The sequence below is a fragment of the Narcine bancroftii genome, chromosome 14 (genome assembly GCF_036971445.1).
Source record: "Narcine bancroftii isolate sNarBan1 chromosome 14, sNarBan1.hap1, whole genome shotgun sequence".
NCBI lineage: Eukaryota > Metazoa > Chordata > Chondrichthyes > Torpediniformes > Narcinidae > Narcine > Narcine bancroftii.
This window is the reverse complement of record NC_091482.1, coordinates 44,082,432-44,104,655: the sequence shown is the minus strand read 5'-3', so window position 1 is coordinate 44,104,655 and position 22,224 is coordinate 44,082,432. Positions and strand designations below refer to the sequence as shown.

Sequence of the window (22,224 nt, the reverse complement as noted above, 5' to 3'; positions counted from 1 at the left end):
GGCTAATTAGTGAGAAGTGACATTTATCCCACAAAAGTGCCAGGCAATGACCTCCAGTGAGAGAGTATGGTAACCTATGCTTGCCATTCAATGATGTCACCATCAATGCCCCCCCCCCCCCCCCCCCCCCCAGTCGATATCATGGAAGTCACCTATGGCCAGATTAACTGGTCAAGTCACAAACCTGTGGCTGCATGAGCAGGCCTGAAATTGGGTGTCCTTCAGCGAGTGACTCACCTCAAATTCCAAAGCCTTTCTCCCAACAAGGCACAAGTAAGGAACAATCTCCACTTGGCTTGCATATGTGCAGCTCCAGTTTCCCACATCCAGGACAAAGTAGCCCACCCAGTTGGCACCTCATCCAACATTCATACCTATGAACAGTGTGGTCCACCAAATACACTATAGTTACTCGCCTCAGCTAACATAGCAATGTCTCAGTCCAAACCCTAACTCTCTACCATCAAGGACAAGAGCAGCAAATGCACAGGGAGATACTATCCTAACTTGAAACTGTATTGCTGATTCCTCTTTATCAAATTCCTGGAACTTCCCACTCATCAGCTTTGTAGGAAGTCTTTCAGCAGCAGGATGATAGCTCACCCCATCAATGTTGGCTTTGCAAGCAATGGTCAAGTTGTGAAAAATGAATGAAGTTTTGAAGCTTTGTCTCAAAGACCTAGTTTTGATAAAATTTATCTCATTACAGCCTGGTTGGGAGGAACGGATCCACTCAGATGGTCGTGTTTTCTACATCGATCATAGTGAGTATCATGTTTGTACAGTTCTAAACAGCTTCATGAAAGGCTCATCAGTTATATAAATATTGTCTTTTATTGTGGCCTGCATGGCCATAAATGTCGGAAAGTAACTGTTAAATACTGTCTGGCAGATACCAAAGCTACTCAGTGGGAGGATCCTCGTTTACAAAATGTGGCCATCACCGGACCTGTAAGTGCATGTTTACTGTTTGTGCTTCGAATTTTGCATTTCTATTTATGAATCATTTTTGGGCTTGGAAATGCCGTTTTGTGTGTAGCTATTGTTATGTACTAAACATTAAGGCGGCACGGTTAGCGTAGCAGTTAGTGCAATGCCGTCACAGTGCCAGTGACCCAGGTTCGAATTCAGAGCTGTCTGTAAAGAGTTTGTGTGTTTCAGTTTCCTCCCACCCTCCACAAACCTACAGAGATTGTCGATTAATTGGTGTGTTTGGGTGGGACAGGCTCATGGGCCCAAAAGGGCCAGTTACTGTGCTATATCAATAAATTTTTTAAAAACATTGAAATTACTCAAGGTAGACGTTGATGGAAAATGTATATTAAAAAATTGCCTTGCCTGACTTTTCATTTTGCTTTAAATTTCAGGCTGTGCCTTACTCGAGGGATTACAAACAGAAGTATGATTATTTCAGGAAAAAGCTGCAGAAGCCGGTGAGTGTAAAAGTCAAATGATGGAGAATAGTTTCCTCTGTAGCTGCATTAGATTCAACTCCATTGTTGATGGTACCCAGTGCATGCATATTTAATGTTATGGGGTGTCAATGACTGAAATATATTAGGGCCAGTCGAATTACGAGAGAAAAGAGAAAGTATGTATATTGTAATCTCGAAATTAATAGCTGTGCCTCATGCTAATGAGAGTAAATAGATGGATAGGAATGATGAGCTTGTGACTAAAGAGTTGGTGCTGGAGAGAGGGCTTAAAATACATTGAGATGGCGTCAGGTTTGGGTGGGATCTACAAGAAAAACAGGTAGTATCTACACTGGAGGGGGAACTGAATCCCTTGCAAGGAGGTTTGCTCACACTACTAAGGAAAGCTTAAACTAATTTGACAGACTTGTGAAGTATAGTAGCAGTGCAGCAGGTAGGGAGAACAATGTAGAGGACAAATCTAGCAAGTCCATGTGGCCAGTATAATGAGGAGTAGAATTAGAGTAAACGCAAGTAGGGTTTTTCCACTGAGGTTGGATGAAAAAAGAACCAGAGGACGTGGGTTAGGGTTGAAAGGTGAAATGTTTAAAGGGAACATTAGAGGGGACGTTCACACAGAGAGTGGTGCAAGTTTGGAACGAGCTGCCAGCTGAAGTGGCGAATGCACGCTCCATTTTGACATTTCAGAAAAATTTGAATAGATACATGGATCGGAGGGTTAAGGGGGTTATTGGCACTGGACAGCACAAATGAGCTGAAAGGCCTGTTTCTAAGCTGTGGTTTTCTGTGGTTCTAACAGACAGGGGCAGGTGAGGACTGGCTGGCACAACTATGTTTAATATTATGGAAGCAGGGATAATGCAATTTCTAAAAAAAACATTTAGACTGGTTCCTAGATACGACTGCTTTAGAAGGATCCAGGCCAAACACAGTGAAATAGGTGGATAACTTGGTCAACATGGACGAGATAGGCTGAAGGGCCTGTATTGGTGCTGAACAACTCCACACTGTCGAATGAAAGGGTATGAAGATGACTCCCATTATTCTGTTTGGTGAGGCCTCATCTACTTGTTTTTGTGGCTGTGAAAGCTATATTGAAGAGCAGTAAGTTCTGGGGTTACACTAACTACTGCTTCCTGAAACAAGACGGCTCAAACAGAATAATTGGACTTTCCCTTTGGCTCTGTTAGTTGGACTTGGCTGCAAACTAATCAATGGGTTGAAACGTTCAGCAACTGCACTTTGAAGAGTAACTTGTTAGTTGATTTGTTTTCATCTCCTGATTATGTAATAGCACATTTAACTCTAATATTCTGTGAATCAAATTATGTTCCTGATATTAATTCTTTTCAAGTTCAAGGTCAGTTTATTGTCTTTTGGCTGTGCATAGATGACCTGATGAAACAGCGTTTCTCTGGATATTCTCTGTATTAATATCTACTAAAATTAAATATTTAAATTTCAAGTCCATTGTCTCCTCTGAAGTCTAATTTAACTTTTTTTTTTACAGACTGATGGTCCAAATCGATTTGAAATGAAGCTCCGTCGCAACACAATCTTGGAAGACTCTTACAGAAAAATAATGTCTGTAAAGAGAGCAGAATTCCTTAAAGCCAGACTCTGGATTGAGTTTGATTCTGAAAAGGGATTGGATTATGGTGGCGTTGCCAGAGAATGGTTTTTCCTCCTTTCCAAGGAAATGTTCAATCCATATTATGGGTTGTTCGAATATTCTGCCACGTAAGTAACTTCTTTCATCTGTTGCAAGATCGCTTGATTGCCTTATTTCCACAATATATAAGCAGTGAAATACTAGCATGGAACATAAAACATTCCAGTATAGTATAGGCCCTTCAGCCCACAATGTTGTGCCGACCCATGAAAACCTATACCATAATGTAATTTTTCCCAACCTCACACACATAGCCCTCTTGTTATTCTTATGTCCATGCGTCTTTTGAATGTCCCGATTGTACCAGACTCTACCATCACCTGGCAATGCATTCCAGGCACTCACCACATCACCTCATCTCTGTGTAAAATACCTCTGACATATCCCCTAAGCTTTCTTCCACTTGGCTAAAATGTGTCCTCTGGTATTTGTGATTGTTTTCCCAGGAAAAGGGTGCTGGCTATCCACCCTATCTTAGCTTCTCATAATCTTGAGTCACCTCTCATCCTTCATCACTCTGAAGAGAAAATCCCCAGCTCTGTCAACCTTGCTTCATAAGGCATGATCTCTCAACCAGGCAGCATCCTGGTGAATCTCCTCTGCACCTTTCCTGCACCTTATTGTTGCTGTATCACAGTGGAAGAGAGCTAAATGAAGATGTATGCAGATTGTCCAATGCTCTTCTTGTTCATAACATCCTTGTCCTTATTTGTTTTATTGCAACTCTCTTCCAGACTTACCAGGTGATTGAGTACCCCCACTATTTACCAGGTGATTGAGTACCCCCACTATTTACCAGGCGATTGAGTACCCCCACTATTTACCGGGTGATTGAGTACCCCCACTATTTACCAGGTGATTGAGTACCCCCACTATTTACCAGGTGATTGAGTACCCCCATTATTTGCTTCAAATTTTGCCCCCTTAGTTTGTCCACCATCAGCCAACCATCTCTCCTCTCATTTCCACAGATCTAACTCCCTCCTCGTACATATCCAAGCCCTTACGCCTCCAGCTTTGCACAATTTCTCCAGGTCTCCCATAATGATCTGCATACTTCCCATGGTATCATTACCGCGGAATGGGGATCTGAATTCTAATAGTCATTGTTGATTGGAACTACTTTCTGTTGGACTTTGTTTGTGGAATTGATTTTATATTTTTTGTATTAATGGCATTTTAGCTCTGCATTTTGTATGCAGAATCATTTAATCCAATTAAATAACATCCTTTCCCGAAAAGGGACAATTACACCTTACAGATAAACCCAAATTCTGGACTCTGCAATGAGGAGCATGTGTCTTACTTCAAGTTCATCGGTCGTGTAGCTGGAATGGCTGTTTTTCATGGGAAACTGTTAGATGGTAGGTACTGATGTGCATTGATGCATTCAATGTACTTATTTGTAAATAGAAGAATTGTTGTAAACTTCATAAAAGATAAGAATGTGGTGCCCCTATACTATAGTAATATACTCCTATGTCTTTTGTTGTTCTCAATGTAGGCTTCTTTATTCGGCCTTTGTACAAGATGATGCTGCAGAAGCCAATAACGTTGCAGGACATGGAGTCAGTGGTATGTCTCTCATGTTAAACAGAATAGATATTACTTCGATCATTACTCTGGTTAATATATTATGCTGTATGAAAGGTGAGGGCGGCATAGTCAGGTATTACAGAAATACCATCGATGCCAAGACAATTCGGGAGCACTTCATCCATAGCCTTCTGGACCATGGTTATTCAAGAGCTTGTCGTGATATCCAACTATTGTGAGAGTATTTGCCTGCACCAACCCTTCAGGCAGGCAGTATGTTCCAGATTCCAAATGTATTGTCATTGCTAAACTTGTCTCATTTGTGGTGTGGATGGAGGCTGTTGGACTCTTGTTTTTTGATCACTGTCCAGTAATTAATGCTTGAAAGTCCCATTGTATCAATGTAGAGAGCAGGCATTTCAATTGGCAACGATTGATGGCCACAACAAGCAAATGCTCAAACTTGAGAAATGAGCAGGGAAATTTAAATTATCAAGGGTCACTTCCTTTCATATCCTAAAGGTGATAGTGGTTATTGGTTCATATTTGTGTCGATATGAAAATTTGCAGTTCCTTCCACGTGTTCAGTCATTTGTAATATTTGTTGGCAGACCTCAGCATGGACTTACAAAGAAGGCCTCCATTCACTATTGAGAGGGAGCATTCTGGATTAATTAAATTATGTAATTGTCCCAAAAGTTCTTGCAGATAGGTCCAAGCTGGAGACCTCAAGAACTGAACCCCTTGTAAGTTTATTGCAAAGACTAAATGAATGGGAATGTTGTAGTTGTTTGAGAATGAATTGGAGTATTATTTGAAAGTGAGTTGAAAATTGATAGTTCATAATGTAAAATTGATATAGCTTCAGGATATCCTAAGGGCTTTTTCAGGGAATCAGTGCGCAACAAGTGTTCCCATTGAGCAGTTAAATGATTGAACACATTTATTTTAGATTGTTGAGAGATAAGAAATGACAGTGATGGCCATACTGCGTTCCGCTGATGAACTTGTTTTGTGCATTTAGAGTAGCCATTCTTAATGGGGGCCCTATTATTCCCCCCTCTTCCCCACCCCCCCCTCCCCCCTGTTGTGAGCCATAGTATTAATTGCCTTGTTTTCTTTTTACCTCATGTAACATAAATATTTTTTATGCATTCGGTAGAAGTACAGAAGAAACCAAAACTTGACTGCTTCACAGGGAAGGGGGCCCATAAACTTTGAGCAGAGTCCTAAGGGGGCTTGAGAATGGCTAATTTGAAGCTTCATTGAGAGAGATCATTTGCATCCATGAAATTTAAGATTACATTATCATTTGCAAATGTGTGAGACTGGCAGACAAATGGAGGTAGTTGTAACTAGTTGCAAAGCAAATAACTGCAAAATGAGGCCGTGGGAATATTTGCAACACAAACCACAAGTAACAGGAAGATTTATAAAATGTATTGAAGGAGTTACACCAAATAATACCTAATCGGGGCTCATATAGAAATGAAACCAGGATTTTATTCTGTGTTACTCCAGCAAATGGATAGTGGAGGAAGTGTAAATCCTCGAATATTTGTATGTATAGGATAAAGAACAGAATGTAAATGTCCTAAATAACAGGTTAGAACCTCAGAACTATTTTTTTAACCAGGGAATGCATCAGCAATTTTATCTTGTTCAGGAAGACATCATTTATGTAATACAGCAGTTTCAGATCAGTACTGAATATATATATATCTTTGCCTATTGCCATATTTCTACAGTATATTAGAATTAAATTCTGCTTCTTTACTCTTATTAAACTGTTATTGTCTTTCTCTTCCCCAGATGGCCATCATAAATCCCTATACGACCCTTTGCTCTGTAGATTTTCAGCCAAAGAAAGCTATTTTCAATAATCCTACTTGCAGTAGTTCAAGCAAAGAAATTTCCTCTTGGTCTTCCAAACCTCATTCTTCACAAATATTTGCAATGTCTGAAGCTCTTCTAAAAGCAAACTCAGCTTTTCAGTCGCAGGCCCAGCCAGAATCCTGACTACTTTTCCCAGCCTTGTCCTTGGCTCATCTTTTTTACTCCAATTGTAGCCAAACATAATTGCCCCTGAATACAGCTCAGTTTGCCTAACCAGTTCAGCAAACTCAATTTATTAAAACAGTTAAAAATCTTGATCAGCAAACCAAAAATTTGAGTAATTCAGAATCCAGTGTTAGTCTCCTGGAAAGGAGGACATGGGAGATGGAAATGAGCCAAGTTTTAACCTCCCCCACCTCAAAGTGTACATTTGGAAGTAATATGGGAAAACTAACTTATTTATTTTTCCAGAACTAGGAATTTGTAAAATTTAAATGATTGCACTACCTTTGCATTTGAATTCAATGCGCAAAAGATTTGAAAATGGGAAGCCATAATTGAGTGACATGAATTTCATCCTTCAATATTACAGGATAGCGAGTATTACAATTCACTGATGTGGATTCTAGAAAATGATCCTACTGATTTGGACATTCGATTCGTGGTTGATGAGGAGCTGTTTGGTCAGGTGGGTAGGCACGTGTGTGAACATTATCAGTAATTTACCAGTTACAGATGCTTTGGTTTGATGACTGTTTTAAGTACAAATCTCCCCCTAAAACTGCATTAATAATTTGAAGCAACTGCAATAAAACCAACCTCTGAGTGTCGTTGCAGTGATTATTTAGATCCGGCTTTTATTTTGCTGTCCTCATGGGCACCATTTATATACAGTCTGTATTATGACTTCCAACTTGCATCTTGTATCCTGTTTGTGTAGTTTATGAATCAACTTTGATATAACGTGTGAAGTTGTAGAAACACTCATAATACCATACTTAGTGTCGGGGTTATAATCTTTTTTGCTGATTGTTGCTGGATTCAGTTTATGATGGCATCATTTTCCTTCAATTGCTTGCCTTTCCTTCAATTCGCTGCCTCCGTCATATGTTCACAATACTGCAGATTAAAGCTCACATGCGTTAACATGTACAGATGCTGGGGTAGAGTGTAAAACACAAACGTACTGGAGAAACTCAGTACATCACACAGCATCCATAGGAATTAAAGAGCTTTTTGACCAAGGATTTGGGCCTGAGCCCTTCCTTGATGAAGGGCCCAGACCCGAAATGTTGGTAACTCTTTACTTCCCATAGATGCTGCATGACCTGCTGAGTTTCTCTAATATGTTTGTGTATAAAATTCCCATAACTATTATATAATTTGACAAATGATTCAGAGCTGAATATTTAGCATCCAACATTTTTGAACATTAGTGCATTCATCTTTTTAGAGAGTTGTTTCCATCTTTTTAGAGAGTAGCTGTCAAATTTATTTCTTTGGAATTGATGATTTCATCTGTTAGTTACTTAACAAGAGACTTTTCTTCGGGACATGGAGCACTGTGGCGTGCCTATAATCAGGGGGTGATTAGACAGATAGTACTTCATGGTTCAAAATTGTTGAACTTTTCCAATTTGGGAGTTCAAAAAAACCTATTGTTTAAATATCATATGCTTTTCTTTGTGATTGCATGGGTAAATTTGGTCAGAGATCAGAAATGGCCTTAATGAGATGAATTACAGAAGATACTCAGTTGCATTATTAATTGTTGCCAATGACCCTCAATTGGCACTGGCACAATTAATTTGTTGTTTGAAAATGTGCTAAATTTAACAAATGGACATGTGGGAAAGTAGTTGAAGCACTTGTCTGCAAACTACCTGGATTGGTCCAAAAGAAAATAAAATGCCAATTATTTCTGGATATTGATGTGCAGTTTTACCATTCTGTTAACATTTTATTGCACTTGGTTGGGAAGTTCCTTATAGGACAGCTAAACTCTTATATGTGTTTAATTTGCTCTTTGATGATGATAGTTTGTCATATTCTAGAACAAAATCAGAAATCTAAAAGATCCAGTTATTTGTCCATTTTGGAGGTGTTATGAACTGCATTCAGTTTTACATTACCTGTTGATAAGTCTTGTGTGCCTTTTGAAAACTTGTGTTAGTGTATGTGGCACAATAACTGGACCATTTATGATCCCAACTGCCCTCTGGTGGTTTTGAAGTTAACATTCACTGTTGGATTTTTTTTCTCTTCATCCAGACTCAACAACATGAGCTGAAACCTAATGGATCAGAAATATTGGTTACAAACCAAAACAAGAAAGAGTATATTCAGTGAGTAACTTGGAAATTCTGGCATTATATCCTCTATCTGTGTACACATTTTTTATATTTAAATGTTAAAAATGTTAATTTTAAAATATTCTTATCATTGTTTGGCTCAATATTTCACGCACAGTGAAATACATAAGAGGGAACAAATCCTCGATTTTGATTCCTGCTACTAGCAAAAGATAAATGGACGATGAGGCATTTGCAGAATGAATCTGACTTTAATTTTTCCAGCAGTAAATTTTTGTCCATCAATATCTCCTTCCAGTTCTATTAGCTGCACAAAATGAATCCATTCCAGTGTGACCCATGTGTCTTTTCTGAACAATAAGATGGGTGACCACGGATTGTTATTGAAATACAGACGAGTTATAGAGCAGGATGCAGCAGATATCTGGGATGAAATTGTATAGTATTTAATTTATTTTCAATTTAAGGATACAGCTCAGTAACAGGTCCTTCTGTCCCATGTGCCTGCACTGCCTAAATACTGTCTGCATAAACCTATTCCACCATTAATCTAACTCTTCCCAATATCATGGCCCATAACCCTCTATTTTGTTACATCCATGTGCCATGTGCTAATTAATCTGCTAGCCTCATATGGCATTTGGAATGTGGGAGGGAACCAGGGCATCAGGAGGAAACCCACGCAGTCACGATAAGAACGTAAAAACTTCTTACAGACAGCGGCAGATTCAAACCTGTGCTGTAATAGCATTGTGCTAATCTCGAGGCTAACTGTGTTCAGATTGAGATTTTTTTCTGGTACCAGGGATAAGGGAAGAGGCTCTCGAATGCAGATTACAGCTAGTTAGAGCAGACAAATCTGACTGAATTATTGTGCATTAATTATACTGGACAACAAATTTTTTCAGAAGGTTTGCTTCCTGAAAAAAATTGGGGATTATGGTAGATAACTTCAAGATGAACACAAATATAATTTCAGATTTTCTGTATCACATACAAAGGTGGAGAAACATTAAATAAATATTTATTGAATTTAGTATGTTTAATCGCTTAATGATGCTGACACATTGTGTAAGTTTAACTGAAAATGTTTTGCCGCTGATTTTCATTTGTACTCAGCATCTGATGCCTCTCGTGTCAGTGTCCAATAATAGTCAGCCAGCATTGATGAATTCCAGTTGCCCTGATACCACTTTCCATGGTCGTAATGTCCTGGTGAAACCTTTCACCATGTTCGTCACTGACTGCACCAAAATCAGCCGGGAAGAAATGGAGACATGTGGCACTTGTCTGCTTGAAGTGAACTTAAAATATGACAGGAAATCACTTAAGTAGTTTATATCTTTAAACAATGGTTGGAATATTTAAGGTAATGTTTGTGATCAGCAGCTTAAAATCCATAAAATACATCCAATAGTGTTCAGGAAGCAAAATCTTTGTTGTCCAGTGTTAGGGAAACTTGTGGTGTGGGATCTGTTAATGAAGCATTTTGTGGGGTTTTTTTTTCAGCCTTGTAATGCAGTGGAGGTTTGTCAATCGAATCCAGGAGCAAATGAATGCCTTCAAAGAGGTAACAAGAGAAAAAAAAATCACTTCAACTTTACTTGAGTCTTGAATACATGACAAACTCACAAGGTTAACTCTAGTACCACAAATCTTTAAGCTTCAAAATCATGTGGGAGGTGCATAAAATTAGAAAGGCAAGTTCTACTAAACTAAAGATGTCAGCTTGTTAGTGTGAACTAAATACTGTGTGAAATGCTGGAAGGTCAATAGGAGTCTGTCCTCTAAATTTGCATAAACAAGTTTCACTGTCAATGGTGGACAAACATTTGCTCCTGCATTTGTCGTAAACTTTCTGAGTTTGCATTTTGCACAGGAAATTGGTGATTAAAAAATCACTTTGGTTCGTTCCTCTCAGGGTATTGGAATATGAATGAACAGTGCCTGTCGTCCCGTCTGCCTTTAACCAATCAGGTTGCAGAATTCTTAATTCTGCAAAAATGAGACTGAGCCGTAAAGGGGCAAGTTTGGATTTTTAATTTCATGCCAAAGCATTTGCACAAAAACGAAAGGTGGAATTGAAGGAGGGAAAGTAAATAGAAAGAAAGTAATTTATGAAATCTCTCCCTAGATATAGAAATGAAATTCCGAGATGTAAAAGTAAATTCTCAACAATAACCCAGACATATTTGAAAGCAATAAAATACTCCAAAATGAAGCACTCATCACCACCAGACTGTTTGATATGTCTGGAGAATTGATAACAGGTGAGAGGTAGTTTTGGGGAGTGCCCAAGAGAAGGAAAGAGAAATAAGATGGAGAGAGATGAAGGCAAAGAACCCAACAAAGAGAGTGCTGGAGCCAGGGAAAGCTGGGATATTGCAGGGGGATATGGGGGCTGGAGGAGATTACACATTTAATGAGGGATGAGGCAACCAAAGTGAGATTCTTTCTGAAGATGAGTATTTTCAAGGAGGCTTTTGCTTGGTCAAAACCACTGCACTTCAGGACTTGTGGCATTCTTTATGTGGAGTAGTTAAAGTAATAATTTAGATTCTCAGGGCCATGATACAGGGTTGCCAATGTATATATTATGGAAAATCAGGGAAGAGCAGTTAATCAGGGGGGAGAATGAATTCTGCTAGGCCAGTTTACCAATCCCAACTGCCCCTTGTCCAAGCTGTTCCATCTTGCCCTCATTAGACCATCTATCTGTCTTTTACACTCTCAATCCTGATGAAAGGTTCTGGGTTGAAACATCATTTGTTCTTTTTCTCCCACTGACACTGCTCATTCCACGGAGTTCCCTCCAGCAGATTGTTTGTTGTGCTAATATTTAAGTAACAAAGGCTATTCTGTCATCAGAAAGGCTGGTGTATCTAGTCAACATAGATGAAAGGCATCAGTGCCACTTTTACTACAAATGCTAACAGCAAAATCCTGATCTTCTTTTTCTAGGGTTTCTTTGAACTGATCCCACAAGACCTCATCAAAATATTTGATGAGAATGAACTGGAGGTAATTTTTTTGTTGTCTGTTCATTTGAGCTCATACAAAGTTTTGTTCTTCGTTTTGATGGGATTTGAATTTTGTCTTTCAGCTGCTGATGTGTGGACTTGGAGATGTGGACGTGAATGATTGGAGGGAGAATACAAAGTACAAAAATGGCTACAATGCAAATCATCCCGTCATACAGTGGTTCTGGAAGGTAATACAGAGCCAGTAAACAAAGAACATTGCAGACATGTAACTGTTGGCCTGAATTCTCCCAAATATCACAAGATCACAAGAAGAAGATTATGATGTTTTAGCTTTCAGGCACATTTTTTATGCTTAAACATCATTGAGTCTGTCATTAAACATCATTGAGCCCAGCCTGTCCACACTGAACATGACCCCCTGCTGTAGCCCCACTTGCCCCCAGATCCCTCCATTCCCTTCCCATCCATGGAGATATCCAAGTGTTTCTTAAAGGAAGCTACTATATTGTCTGGCAGCTCTTCCATATAGCCACCACCCTCTGAGTGAAGAACCATTCCCTCACATCCCTTCTTATACCATCTCCCTCACCTTACAGTTATGACCTTTCATATTAGATTCTACTCTGGGAAATAGACCATCACTATCAGAACCACAGGGACAACACTCTTCATTAATTTTTTTATCTAAGTCTGACTCCCAGGTCTCCCAAGATCTTTTTGCAAGTTTGGTTTCAGATTCTCGCCTTAGAATATGTAATACATTCTAGATATAAATTTATATACATTTCCCTTTCGTTGTTGCATCTAGGTAAAATCTGGTCCTCATTTTTTAAGAAAGATTTTAGTGCAGATAGCAGAAGAATGTTCTAATAGACAAATCATATTTATTTCTTAATTGTTCAAATGTCATAACCTGCCTTTGTATATAACAATGCTCGATATATCTGATCCCTTTCTGGCACCAGATGTCCAGGATCTCATTACCCATAGTCAAAGGTATTAAATTATTTTGGATCAAGGGCATTTTTGGAGATTTTTAATCCAATACATTGATTTATTTTTTTCCAAATTTGTCCTATATGTTTTAGTATAGAGTTATTTGATTTCTTTGAATTAAATGTAGTATTCCATTTGTAAATAAATTCTGCTGTCTTTTCATCCATCAACTATAGCCCAATTTGTGCCCAGGACGGGATAGTCTCTTCATCAAAAAATGATGCAATAAACTTTGCCTGGGCTGCCCAATAATATTTTTTAAAATTGGGTAATTTTAGACCCCCTACATTATAATCCCACGTTAATTTCTCCATAGAGTTTCTAGCCATCTTACCATTCCATAGGAACCTCCTGACACCTTCGTTAAGTACCTTAAAAAAACTCTGGAGTAATGAAATGGGCAATGATTGAAAAAGATAATGAAGTCTGGGCATGACTTTCATTTTGAAACAATTAACCCTGCCTATCAATATTATAGGCAGAGCTCTCCATCTAACTAGATCCTTACAATCTTCCAGAGCAATGGGAGGTAGTTAAGTTTATACAAATTACATACATTTTCATCTACTTTTTATTGAATGTCTTATTTTTCATTTTCCATCACTAAACAAGATAACATCACTGACTGTTACAGAATATATCAGTATCTCCCAGAAATCGACATACATGTGGTGTTTCTCCCCTCCCATTCCCACCGCCCCACCCCCACATCCCCCACCCTCAAAATAGAGAAAGATAGAGAAAACAAAAAGAGAGGAAGGAAAAAAGGAAAGAGGGAAAGGCTGGATGTGGTATTGGTGCTTCCAGTAAGTGTCCATAGAGGCTGTGGACCCACCCCTTATATAATTACTTTCATTAATCCATCTATTAGTAGATCTCTGTGAGTCTTTTTTAATCAGGGTGTGGCTACAGTTGTGCTCCCATGTATGTCAGATATGGCTGCCATATTTTAACAGAAGTGCTGTGTCAGTTGGTAAGGAAGGTTCAGGCACTGGGTATTAATGTTGAGATAGTCAAATGGGTTCAACAGTAGCTAGAAGGTAGATTGCCAGAGAGCCATGGTGGATAACTGTCTGTCAGGATGGAGGCCGGTGACAAGCAGTGTGCCTCAAGGATCAGTGTTGGGTCCCTTGTTGTTTGTCATTTACATTAATGATTTGGTTGATGGAGTGGTAAATTGGGTTAGTAAATATACAGACAATACAAAAATAGGGGAAGTTGTGGATAGTGAAGGTGGTTTACGGAGACTGCAGAAGGATTTGGACTGCTTAGATGAGTGGGCTGAAAGGTGGCAGATGGAGTTTAATGTAGATAAGTGTGAGGTGCTTCATTTTGGGAAGAATAATCTAAACCGGACGTATGCAGTGAAGGTGAGGACATTGAGGAATGCAGACGAATAGAGAGATCTAGGAATAACAGTTCATCGTTCTTTGAAAGTGGAATCTCATGTGGATAGAGTGGTAAAGAAGGCTTTTGTTATGTGGCCTTTATATGTCAAAGCATAGAATATAGGAGCTGGGAGGTGATGTTGAGACCGTTCAAGGCATTGGTGAGGCCGAATTTGGAATACTGTGTGCAGTTCTGCTCCCCAAATTATAGGAAGGATATTAATAAGATAGAGAGGATGCAGAGAAGATTTACTAAAATGTTGCCTGGATTGCAGTATCTAGAATACAAAGAAAGATTGAGTAGACTGGGTCTTTATTCAAAGAAGGTTGAGGGGGAATTTGAGAGAGGTATCTAAAATTTTGAGGGGGATAGATAGAGTAAATGTGAATAGGCTCTTCCCCTTGAGGGTAGGTGAGATTGAAATGAGAGGTCATGAGTTAAGGGTTAGGGGCAAAAGTTTAGAAGTAACAAGAGAGGTAACTTCACTCTGAGGTGGCTGAGTGGAATGACCTTCTGGAAGAGGTGGTCAATTTTGGTCATTTAAGGAAAAGTTGGATGGGTGCATGGATGTGAGGGGATTGGTGGGTTATGGGGAGAGTGAAGGTAAGTAGGACTAGAGGACAATCACTTAAATCGGTATGGACTAGAGAGGCCAAGATGGTCTGTTTCCATACTGTAATTGTAATATGGTTTCTAAGATTATACATGATTTTTTTTCCATGAGAATACAGCTAAGCATCTTGGTAATCCACTTGCTGATAAGAAGAGGGGAGTTAGACTTCCAGGTCACCGCTGTGTATTTCTTTGCCATGGAAAAACCAATTGAATTTGGAATTTGGTTTATTTGTATCTTATGTCCATAAGGTTCCCCAGCAGATAAAACGTTGGATCCGGTGGAACGGTTACCTTTGTTAATCTAGTTAGTATATTGGCCAAAACCTGCCAAAGGCTTAGCACAGGACCAGGTTGCCTGAACGAATGCTCCTTGCTCCACTCCACACCTCAAGCACGTCTCCGGCACTTCTGGTTTCTGCCTTGTGGCTTTTTTGTGGTGTGAGGAAGAGCTGGTGTAGAAAGTTGATTTGGACCAGTCTGTATCTAGAGTTGATCACTGTTGTCACACTGTCTCTACCACAATCCAACCAACAGCTTTCATCAATTGTGATGCTCAGGTCTTACTCCCACTTTTCTCTTGATGTGTGCAGCCCCTGTTTGGGGCTTTCACCTTGGAGTACTGAGTACATTCTTGATATAAATTTGGGTGCATTTTCGAGTCGAAGCAACCCTTCAACCTCACTAGGTATAGGTGGGGTAATTGTAGGGCCCCACCTGTCCCTTAGAAATAATCTTAATTGGAGTAAACAGTGAAAGGTCCCATAAAGCAAATTGTATTTGCCCTTTAGCTGCTCAAAGGACATCAATTGTCTCCCCTTCTAGCAGTCCTCAATATGTCGGATCCCTTGCTGATGCCAAATCTCCAGGCATTTATTGCCCATGTTCATGGGCATCAATTCATTATGAATCAGTGGCCCCTTTGGCAATATTTCCACATTCTCTCCAATACATTCATTAATCTCGTGGCAAATTTTAATCATGTTTCAGTATGGGGTTATCCGTTTTTTTTGCCATTAATTTGGCATCCCATTTGTATATGAAATCGTTCACCGTCCTCTTCCCCCATTGTATGCAATCCCATTTGCACCCAAGTGGGTGGTTCTCCTTCCTCAAAGGATGCAAGAAATCTCGACTGAGCTGCTAGATAATATTTCTTAAAATCAGGCAAGCTTAGGCACCCCCCTTCCCCCCCCCCCCCACGTAGTGACGCTGTAGTCCCACGTCAGTTATTTCAAGGCTATTCTGGGTACTTTCCCATTCCAGATGAATTTCCTTATGCTATCCTTTAGCACCTTAATTAAAGATTGAAACAATGGAATTGGCAAAGACTGGAAGAGATATTGGAGTCCCGTCATCACCTTCATCTTTATGCAGTTAACCCTTCCCATTAAAGTGATGGGCAGATCCCTCCATCTCATTAAGTCACCTTCAGTCTTCTCCAGCATAGGGGGATAGTTCAGGTTATATAAATTTTCCAGGTTACTATCAACCTTGATTCCTAGGTATTTCACAGCTTGTGCATGCCAACTGAAATTGCTGTTTCTTTGATATTCTTCATGGTCAAATTTATTCAGTGACATGATATTGCTTTTTTCTCTGGCCGGGTCCATCAGGTACAACAGCACGTCTTCTTCCATTAGATTTATCTTGTGCTCACGCTGACCAACTTTGAATCCCTTTTTCACTGGATCTTTCCTGATGGCCTCTGCCAATGGTTCAGTTGCTAAGACAAACAACCCTGCCTGCTGGATCTACTGAGGTAGAATGTTAGTAATGTTTGTCCATTCGTACTGACTTTTGCCAGTGGTTTGTCATACAGTGTTTTTATCCAATTAACAACATTTGTCCTATTCCAAATTTTTCAAAACTTTAAACAAAAAAGGCCATTCTAGCCAATCAAAGGACTTTTCTGCATCTAGTGGAACTATTATACTTAGATCATGCTTTGCCTGTGCCAAATGTATAATGTTAAATAGTCTGCTCAAGTTGTTAGCGGAATGCCTCTTCCTGATGAAGCCCACTTGATTCAGATTTATCAACTTGGGAAGGTATCGACCCAGCCTATTGGTCAGTACCTTAGCTATTATTTTGTAATCTGTATTTAATAGTGAGATAGGTCTGTCTGAGGACGGCTTCATCGGGACCCTGTTATTTTTAGGTATCACCACAATGATAGCTGTTGAAAATTATTCCAGGAGAGTGTGTCTCCACCGTCTGGTTCACTACCCACATTAACAACAGTATCAGTAGGTCTTATAATTCCTTATAAAACTCAGGGGGGAAGCCATCCTCTCCTGGAGACTTGTTTGTTTGCAATGTTCCCAAGGCCTGTTAGATCTCCTCACTGAAAAATGGGGCATCTAATTCTGTCCAGTCCTCCAAGGCCAATCTCGACAACTCAACCTCCGCCAAAAACTCCTCAATTTTTTTACATTTCTTGACGCCTCGGATTTAAACAAATCCTCATAATAAGTTTCAAAGGTGTCATTTATTTCTCTTGGATTGTATGTTAACAAGTCTGGCCCCGACTGAACCACATTAATCATCCTTGAAGTCTCCTTTGCTCTCAGTTGCTATGCCAAAATTTTAGGTTTTTTTCACCTAATTCATAATATCTTTGCTTGGATTCCAAGAGCTTTTTTTTGCAGAGTATTGTATTTAAGTTTCCTATTTTCCAATTCCTGATATTTCTCATTCGATCCCAGGTTTTGAAATTCTTTTTGTGATCTCCTGTTCCAATATCTCCACCTTTGTTATCTTATCTAGAATAGGGTCCAGACAAAAATTTAGATCTCCTCCAATTAATATGTTCTGCTTACCCTCTTCAGCCCTTAGAAAAGCATTTTGCATAAACTGCTCATCATCAAAGTTTAGTGCAAAGAGATTTAGCAGTGTCTATGGTTCCAAATATAACTGGAAGAGTACCATTACAAATCTCCCAGCGGGGTCTGTAGCTCCACTTCTCACCATCACTGGGACCCTTTTGTATTAAAAGGGCTACCCCTCTAGTCTTAGAGCCAAAGGAGGAAGAGAATACCTGCCCCACTCAGTTCCTTTTAAGTTTATCACGTTCCCTTTTGGTTAAATGCATTTCCTGTAAGAATATTATATCTGCTCTCAATTTTTTAAAGTGAGCCAGGCCCCTCTTCCATTTTATGGGGCTGATTAAACCATTCACATTGATACTAATAAATTTGATAGTCTTATTCATTTGTGTGTCTATCTTTTCATCTTCACAGCACCCTCGTTTGTTTGTCTTGAATAGCGCCCTCCTCACAACTTTCCGTCATTCATGGTTTCTCCATGCCAACGTCCATACCATCCACAAAGGGAAAGGAGAATAAAAAGTAAAGATGAAATCCCACCCCCACCTCTTCACATAGATAAACCTAGATAAAATAAAATAAACCTTTAAAAATCCCCAATATATCAAAGTTAACAAGTGAAACATTCAAAATATTCCCATCCTCTGTTTTGGGGCCTCTCCTCTCTGCTCTTGAGCTATCTTCCTTCCTATTTCATCTCCTCATGTGCCATCTTCTCTCTCATCCAGTCTGAACTGCAGCCTTGTGTAGCCTCTTCTGCCTCGAGCTTCCATTATTTTCCCCGTTTATACGTTTTTAAATAAAAACAAGGAAAAGTATATAACCCTCTATTTCCTCTGATCATTATAAAATTTATCAAAACCCCAGCAACTATGTACAACAATAGTCTCAATCATCTTAATTATTTTCATGAATCAAGGAATCATGGATGCCCATGAACATTTATGTTCCAAATTTTGATGATGAATCCTTTATATAAAATGTCTTCTTAAAAACAGTAGGGGGAGACAAAATGTACTGATTGGAGGAGATTATTTTTTTGCTTGGATTCCGCCCTTGATAAATCAGCAAGGAGATGACAAAGGCAAAAGTTACGAAAGTTACTCTATCTTATATTAAAGATCTAAACCTGATAGATGTATGGAGACAGTTACACCCCACAACAAGAGATTGCTCATTCTACTCAAAGGTTCATGACTCCTATACAAGAATAGATTGCTCTTAATGTCTGCACAATTGAAAAATAGAGTGGTTGAAACAGACCTTAACTAGAATACTCTCTGATCACACGTCTCTGACTTTAATGATAATGATGCCTGAGAAGCAAGAGAATGTATACAGATGGCGTCTTAATCCAACAGTTGAGGACAGACTTCTGTTATTTTATCAGGGAATAAATAGAATTGTTTTGTAAAACAAACAAACCCTCTACTAATGATAATTTTAATGGGATACATTAAAAGCTTACTTGAGGGGACAGATAATTTCAAATATGAAAAATATAAAAAAAGGAATATATGGCAGAGGTCAGTGGCCTGGAAAAAAGAAATAACAGAATTGGGAAAAGAATACCAGAGAATGGGTTCAAAAATACAAAACTTTGGTAAACAAAAAATTGAAATAACACATAAATGCATTTGTATGTTTTTTTCACTTAACCACAGAATCCTGTGTTTTACCCCAAAAAATTGAAATAATACTTTACAAACATACAAAATAGAAAAAAACTATGTTAAAGTCAAAACAGAAGTGCTATGAATTGGGAGATAGAGTACATAAAGTTTTGTCATGACAATTAAAGACAGAGGAGACATCAAGGATGATAAATGTAATTCAAAAAGATCCAGGCAAATTAACATATAATCAGAAAGAAATCAATGATACTTTTAAACAATACTATACAAAATTGTATGAATCAGATTTGAGAGGGGCCTAATTAAGCTTTATCTACAGCACAGTATGAGCTCAATTTATATAGTGTGGGAAAGTTGGTACCACTATCGCGTACAACTTAAACCGTATGGGAAAGTTGGTACCACTATCGCGTGCAATTTATAAATATCGTGGGGAAAAGCAATGGTGGACCTGCCCTCCCTGAATTCCATGTGGCAGAGAAAGGGCTGTAAGCCCGGCTACATGCATGGAGCATTCATGGAAGGGTTTTTCTGCTGTATGGCATTCTGGGAAGTCAGGACTGCCATTGCTTTTTCCCCATGGTCTTTATAAATTGTGTGCTATAACGCTACCAATTTTCCCACGCTGTTTAAAAATTGTCCGCTATTGCTATTTATTTCCTCTCTACCTTTCCCATTTATATCCTCATTTTAATCTTTTCTTCCTTAATGTTCCTGCACTCATGCCAAAACTTGGGTCATTTCAATCCCACAATGCAGTTACCCATTTCACACTTACCTGATTGCAACACTGGCTTCTGCAAACACTGGGGATTTAGGTCAAGGTAATCTATCCCTGGCATTAGACGACATCATCTGACACCGGCATTGAGCTGATTTTGCTTTCACACTAGACACTTTAAAGGCCTATCGGTGGTTAATTCCTGGGATCACTTGCAAATGTGAAAGGGATTTAAGACTCTTCCGGAATCCTACTCAATAACTATCATTACAGTACTACCAACTGTCTTCTTCATACAGACCTATCTTCTTGTTAAATGCGGATTACAAAATTTTGGCAAAAGCACTGTCCAATAGACTAAGGGTATATCCACTTAAACTGATAAATTCAGATCAGGTTGGCTTTGTTTAAAAAAAAGGCAAGCTGCAGATAATCTGAGCAGACTATTTAATGTAATTCATTTGGCTAAGTTTCAAGAAAATCCAAGAATAATTGCATTGTTAGATGCAGAAAAGGCATCGATCGATTACAGTGGCCATTCCTATTCAAAGTGCGAGAAAAGTTTGGAATGGGCCAAACATTTATGGCCAAATATCAAATGTTTCCTTCGAGTAGATTCAATAGACAGGGTTGCCCATTGTCTCCAGGCCTCTTTGTCGACAATCGAACCTTAAGCAGAAATTATGAGAGATCCAGATATAAAGGGATTCAGAGTTGTCCAGGAAGAGCATAAAATCAATTTATTTGCAGATGACGTACTGCTACACTTACCAGATCCAGCTGAGTCTTTGACCAAACTACAGGCTGCACTGGAAAATCAATTTTGAAAAAAGTGAAATTATGCCATTAGTAAATTTTGACTATGAAAGATACCAAAAAGGAAGTTGGTTTAAATGGATGAAATTAAATAATTAGGAATAATGGTATATAATAATCTACAATATTTAACAAACTTAACTATCTCCCCTTGCTTGGAAAAATAGAGGAGAACTTACAAAGATGAAGAGATCTGCCTGTTACTTTAATTGGATGGGTTATATGTGTGAAAATGAAAGTGATGCCAAGTCTGAAATACTCTCAATCGATGCCCAATTGCTTTGCCTAAAAACTTTTTAAAGATACTTAATGGTTATATAAGATAATTACTTTGGAACAACAAAGTGCCTGGGATCGCTATTGAAAAATTTATATGGGAATATAGTCTGGGAGGATTAAGATTACCAGATTTTTAAAAATATTATTTAACAGTTCAGGCAAGGTTCCTCTCATCCTTTTTTGAAGAAGGGAATTTTCCCTCATGATCCAAATGGGACTACATTTTATGAGAGAGAGTACAGCAAAAGATTTCATTTATAAATGGAATGTCAATAACAAAAAATATATATAACCCCATTCTCATACATATGATTAAAATTTGGCATGAGATTAATGAGAGTATTGGAAAAAAATTGGGGTTATCACCAAAAACTCCGTTGTACCAAAATGAACTATTGCCCATGAACTTGGGCAATAATAGTTTAAATATTTGACATAAGAAAGGAATTAAATATATTGAAGATTGCTATGAAGAAGGGCTATTTGTGTCCTTTTAAACAATTAAAACAGAAATATAATCTGTTAAATGTAACCTTCTAATGCTTTCTTCAGTTGAGGTCCTTCCTGGAAGAGAGATGGGGGTCCTACAATGGCCCCCACCCTCAAGTAATGAAGTAAAGGGAATGCTTTGAGTGGTAAATGCACCTAAATTTATAATTAGGGTGTATTCTGCTCTCCAAAGCGAAAATGTTGAACCAGGCCTACAAAGGTTGAGAAAGAAGTGGGAGTCGGATGTAGGTATTACAATACCAGAGGAATGCTGGTCTGACTGGTATTTGGACAGTATGACATCAACAATTAATGTGAGATATGGATTGGTTCAATATAATATTTTTTTACATCAATTATATTTCACACCACAAAAATTACATAGATCATAATCTGAAATACCTGAAATGTGCTTTAGATGTGGCAGCGAAATTGGAACCTTTATACATTCTAGATGGAATGATATTGCTGAAACACTAAAAAAAATAACAGGGGTGACCTTTACATACAACCCAGAGCTGTACCTTCTAGGCAACCTTCTGAACATGAGCAACAAATTACTTAAATTTCAAATCTGTTTTATAAAGGTAGCCCTGGCTCTGGCCAATAAATGTCTAGCACCTGAAAAAGGGTGTCTATCAGATGGGTAAGCAGAAGGATAATTTGCAAGTAAAATACAAAAGT

At 38.7% G+C, this 22,224-nt stretch overlaps 1 protein-coding gene across 5 annotated transcripts in view; it reads left to right on the top strand.

Annotated features, from left to right (window-relative positions):
* Positions 1 to 22,224, top strand: part of LOC138749500 (E3 ubiquitin-protein ligase NEDD4-like) — a 266,638-nt gene that overhangs the window by 233,899 nt on the left and 10,515 nt on the right. For 4 of the 5 annotated variants that reach the window (XM_069910912.1, XM_069910911.1, XM_069910913.1 and 1 more), the window contains 11 exons: positions 710 to 764; positions 893 to 951; positions 1,368 to 1,433; positions 2,947 to 3,176; positions 4,351 to 4,472; positions 4,613 to 4,683; positions 7,073 to 7,168; positions 8,752 to 8,825; positions 10,302 to 10,362; positions 11,754 to 11,813; positions 11,896 to 12,003. In XM_069910912.1, coding sequence (XP_069767013.1) covers positions 710 to 764; positions 893 to 951; positions 1,368 to 1,433; positions 2,947 to 3,176; positions 4,351 to 4,472; positions 4,613 to 4,683; positions 7,073 to 7,168; positions 8,752 to 8,825; positions 10,302 to 10,362; positions 11,754 to 11,813; positions 11,896 to 12,003 — 1,002 coding nt within the window. Of the gene's footprint in view, positions 1 to 709; positions 765 to 892; positions 952 to 1,367; positions 1,434 to 2,946; positions 3,177 to 4,350; positions 4,473 to 4,612; positions 4,684 to 7,072; positions 7,169 to 8,751; positions 8,826 to 10,301; positions 10,363 to 11,753; positions 11,814 to 11,895; positions 12,004 to 22,224 lie in introns of those variants that run through there. The other variant, XM_069910910.1, reaches the window with a different exon arrangement.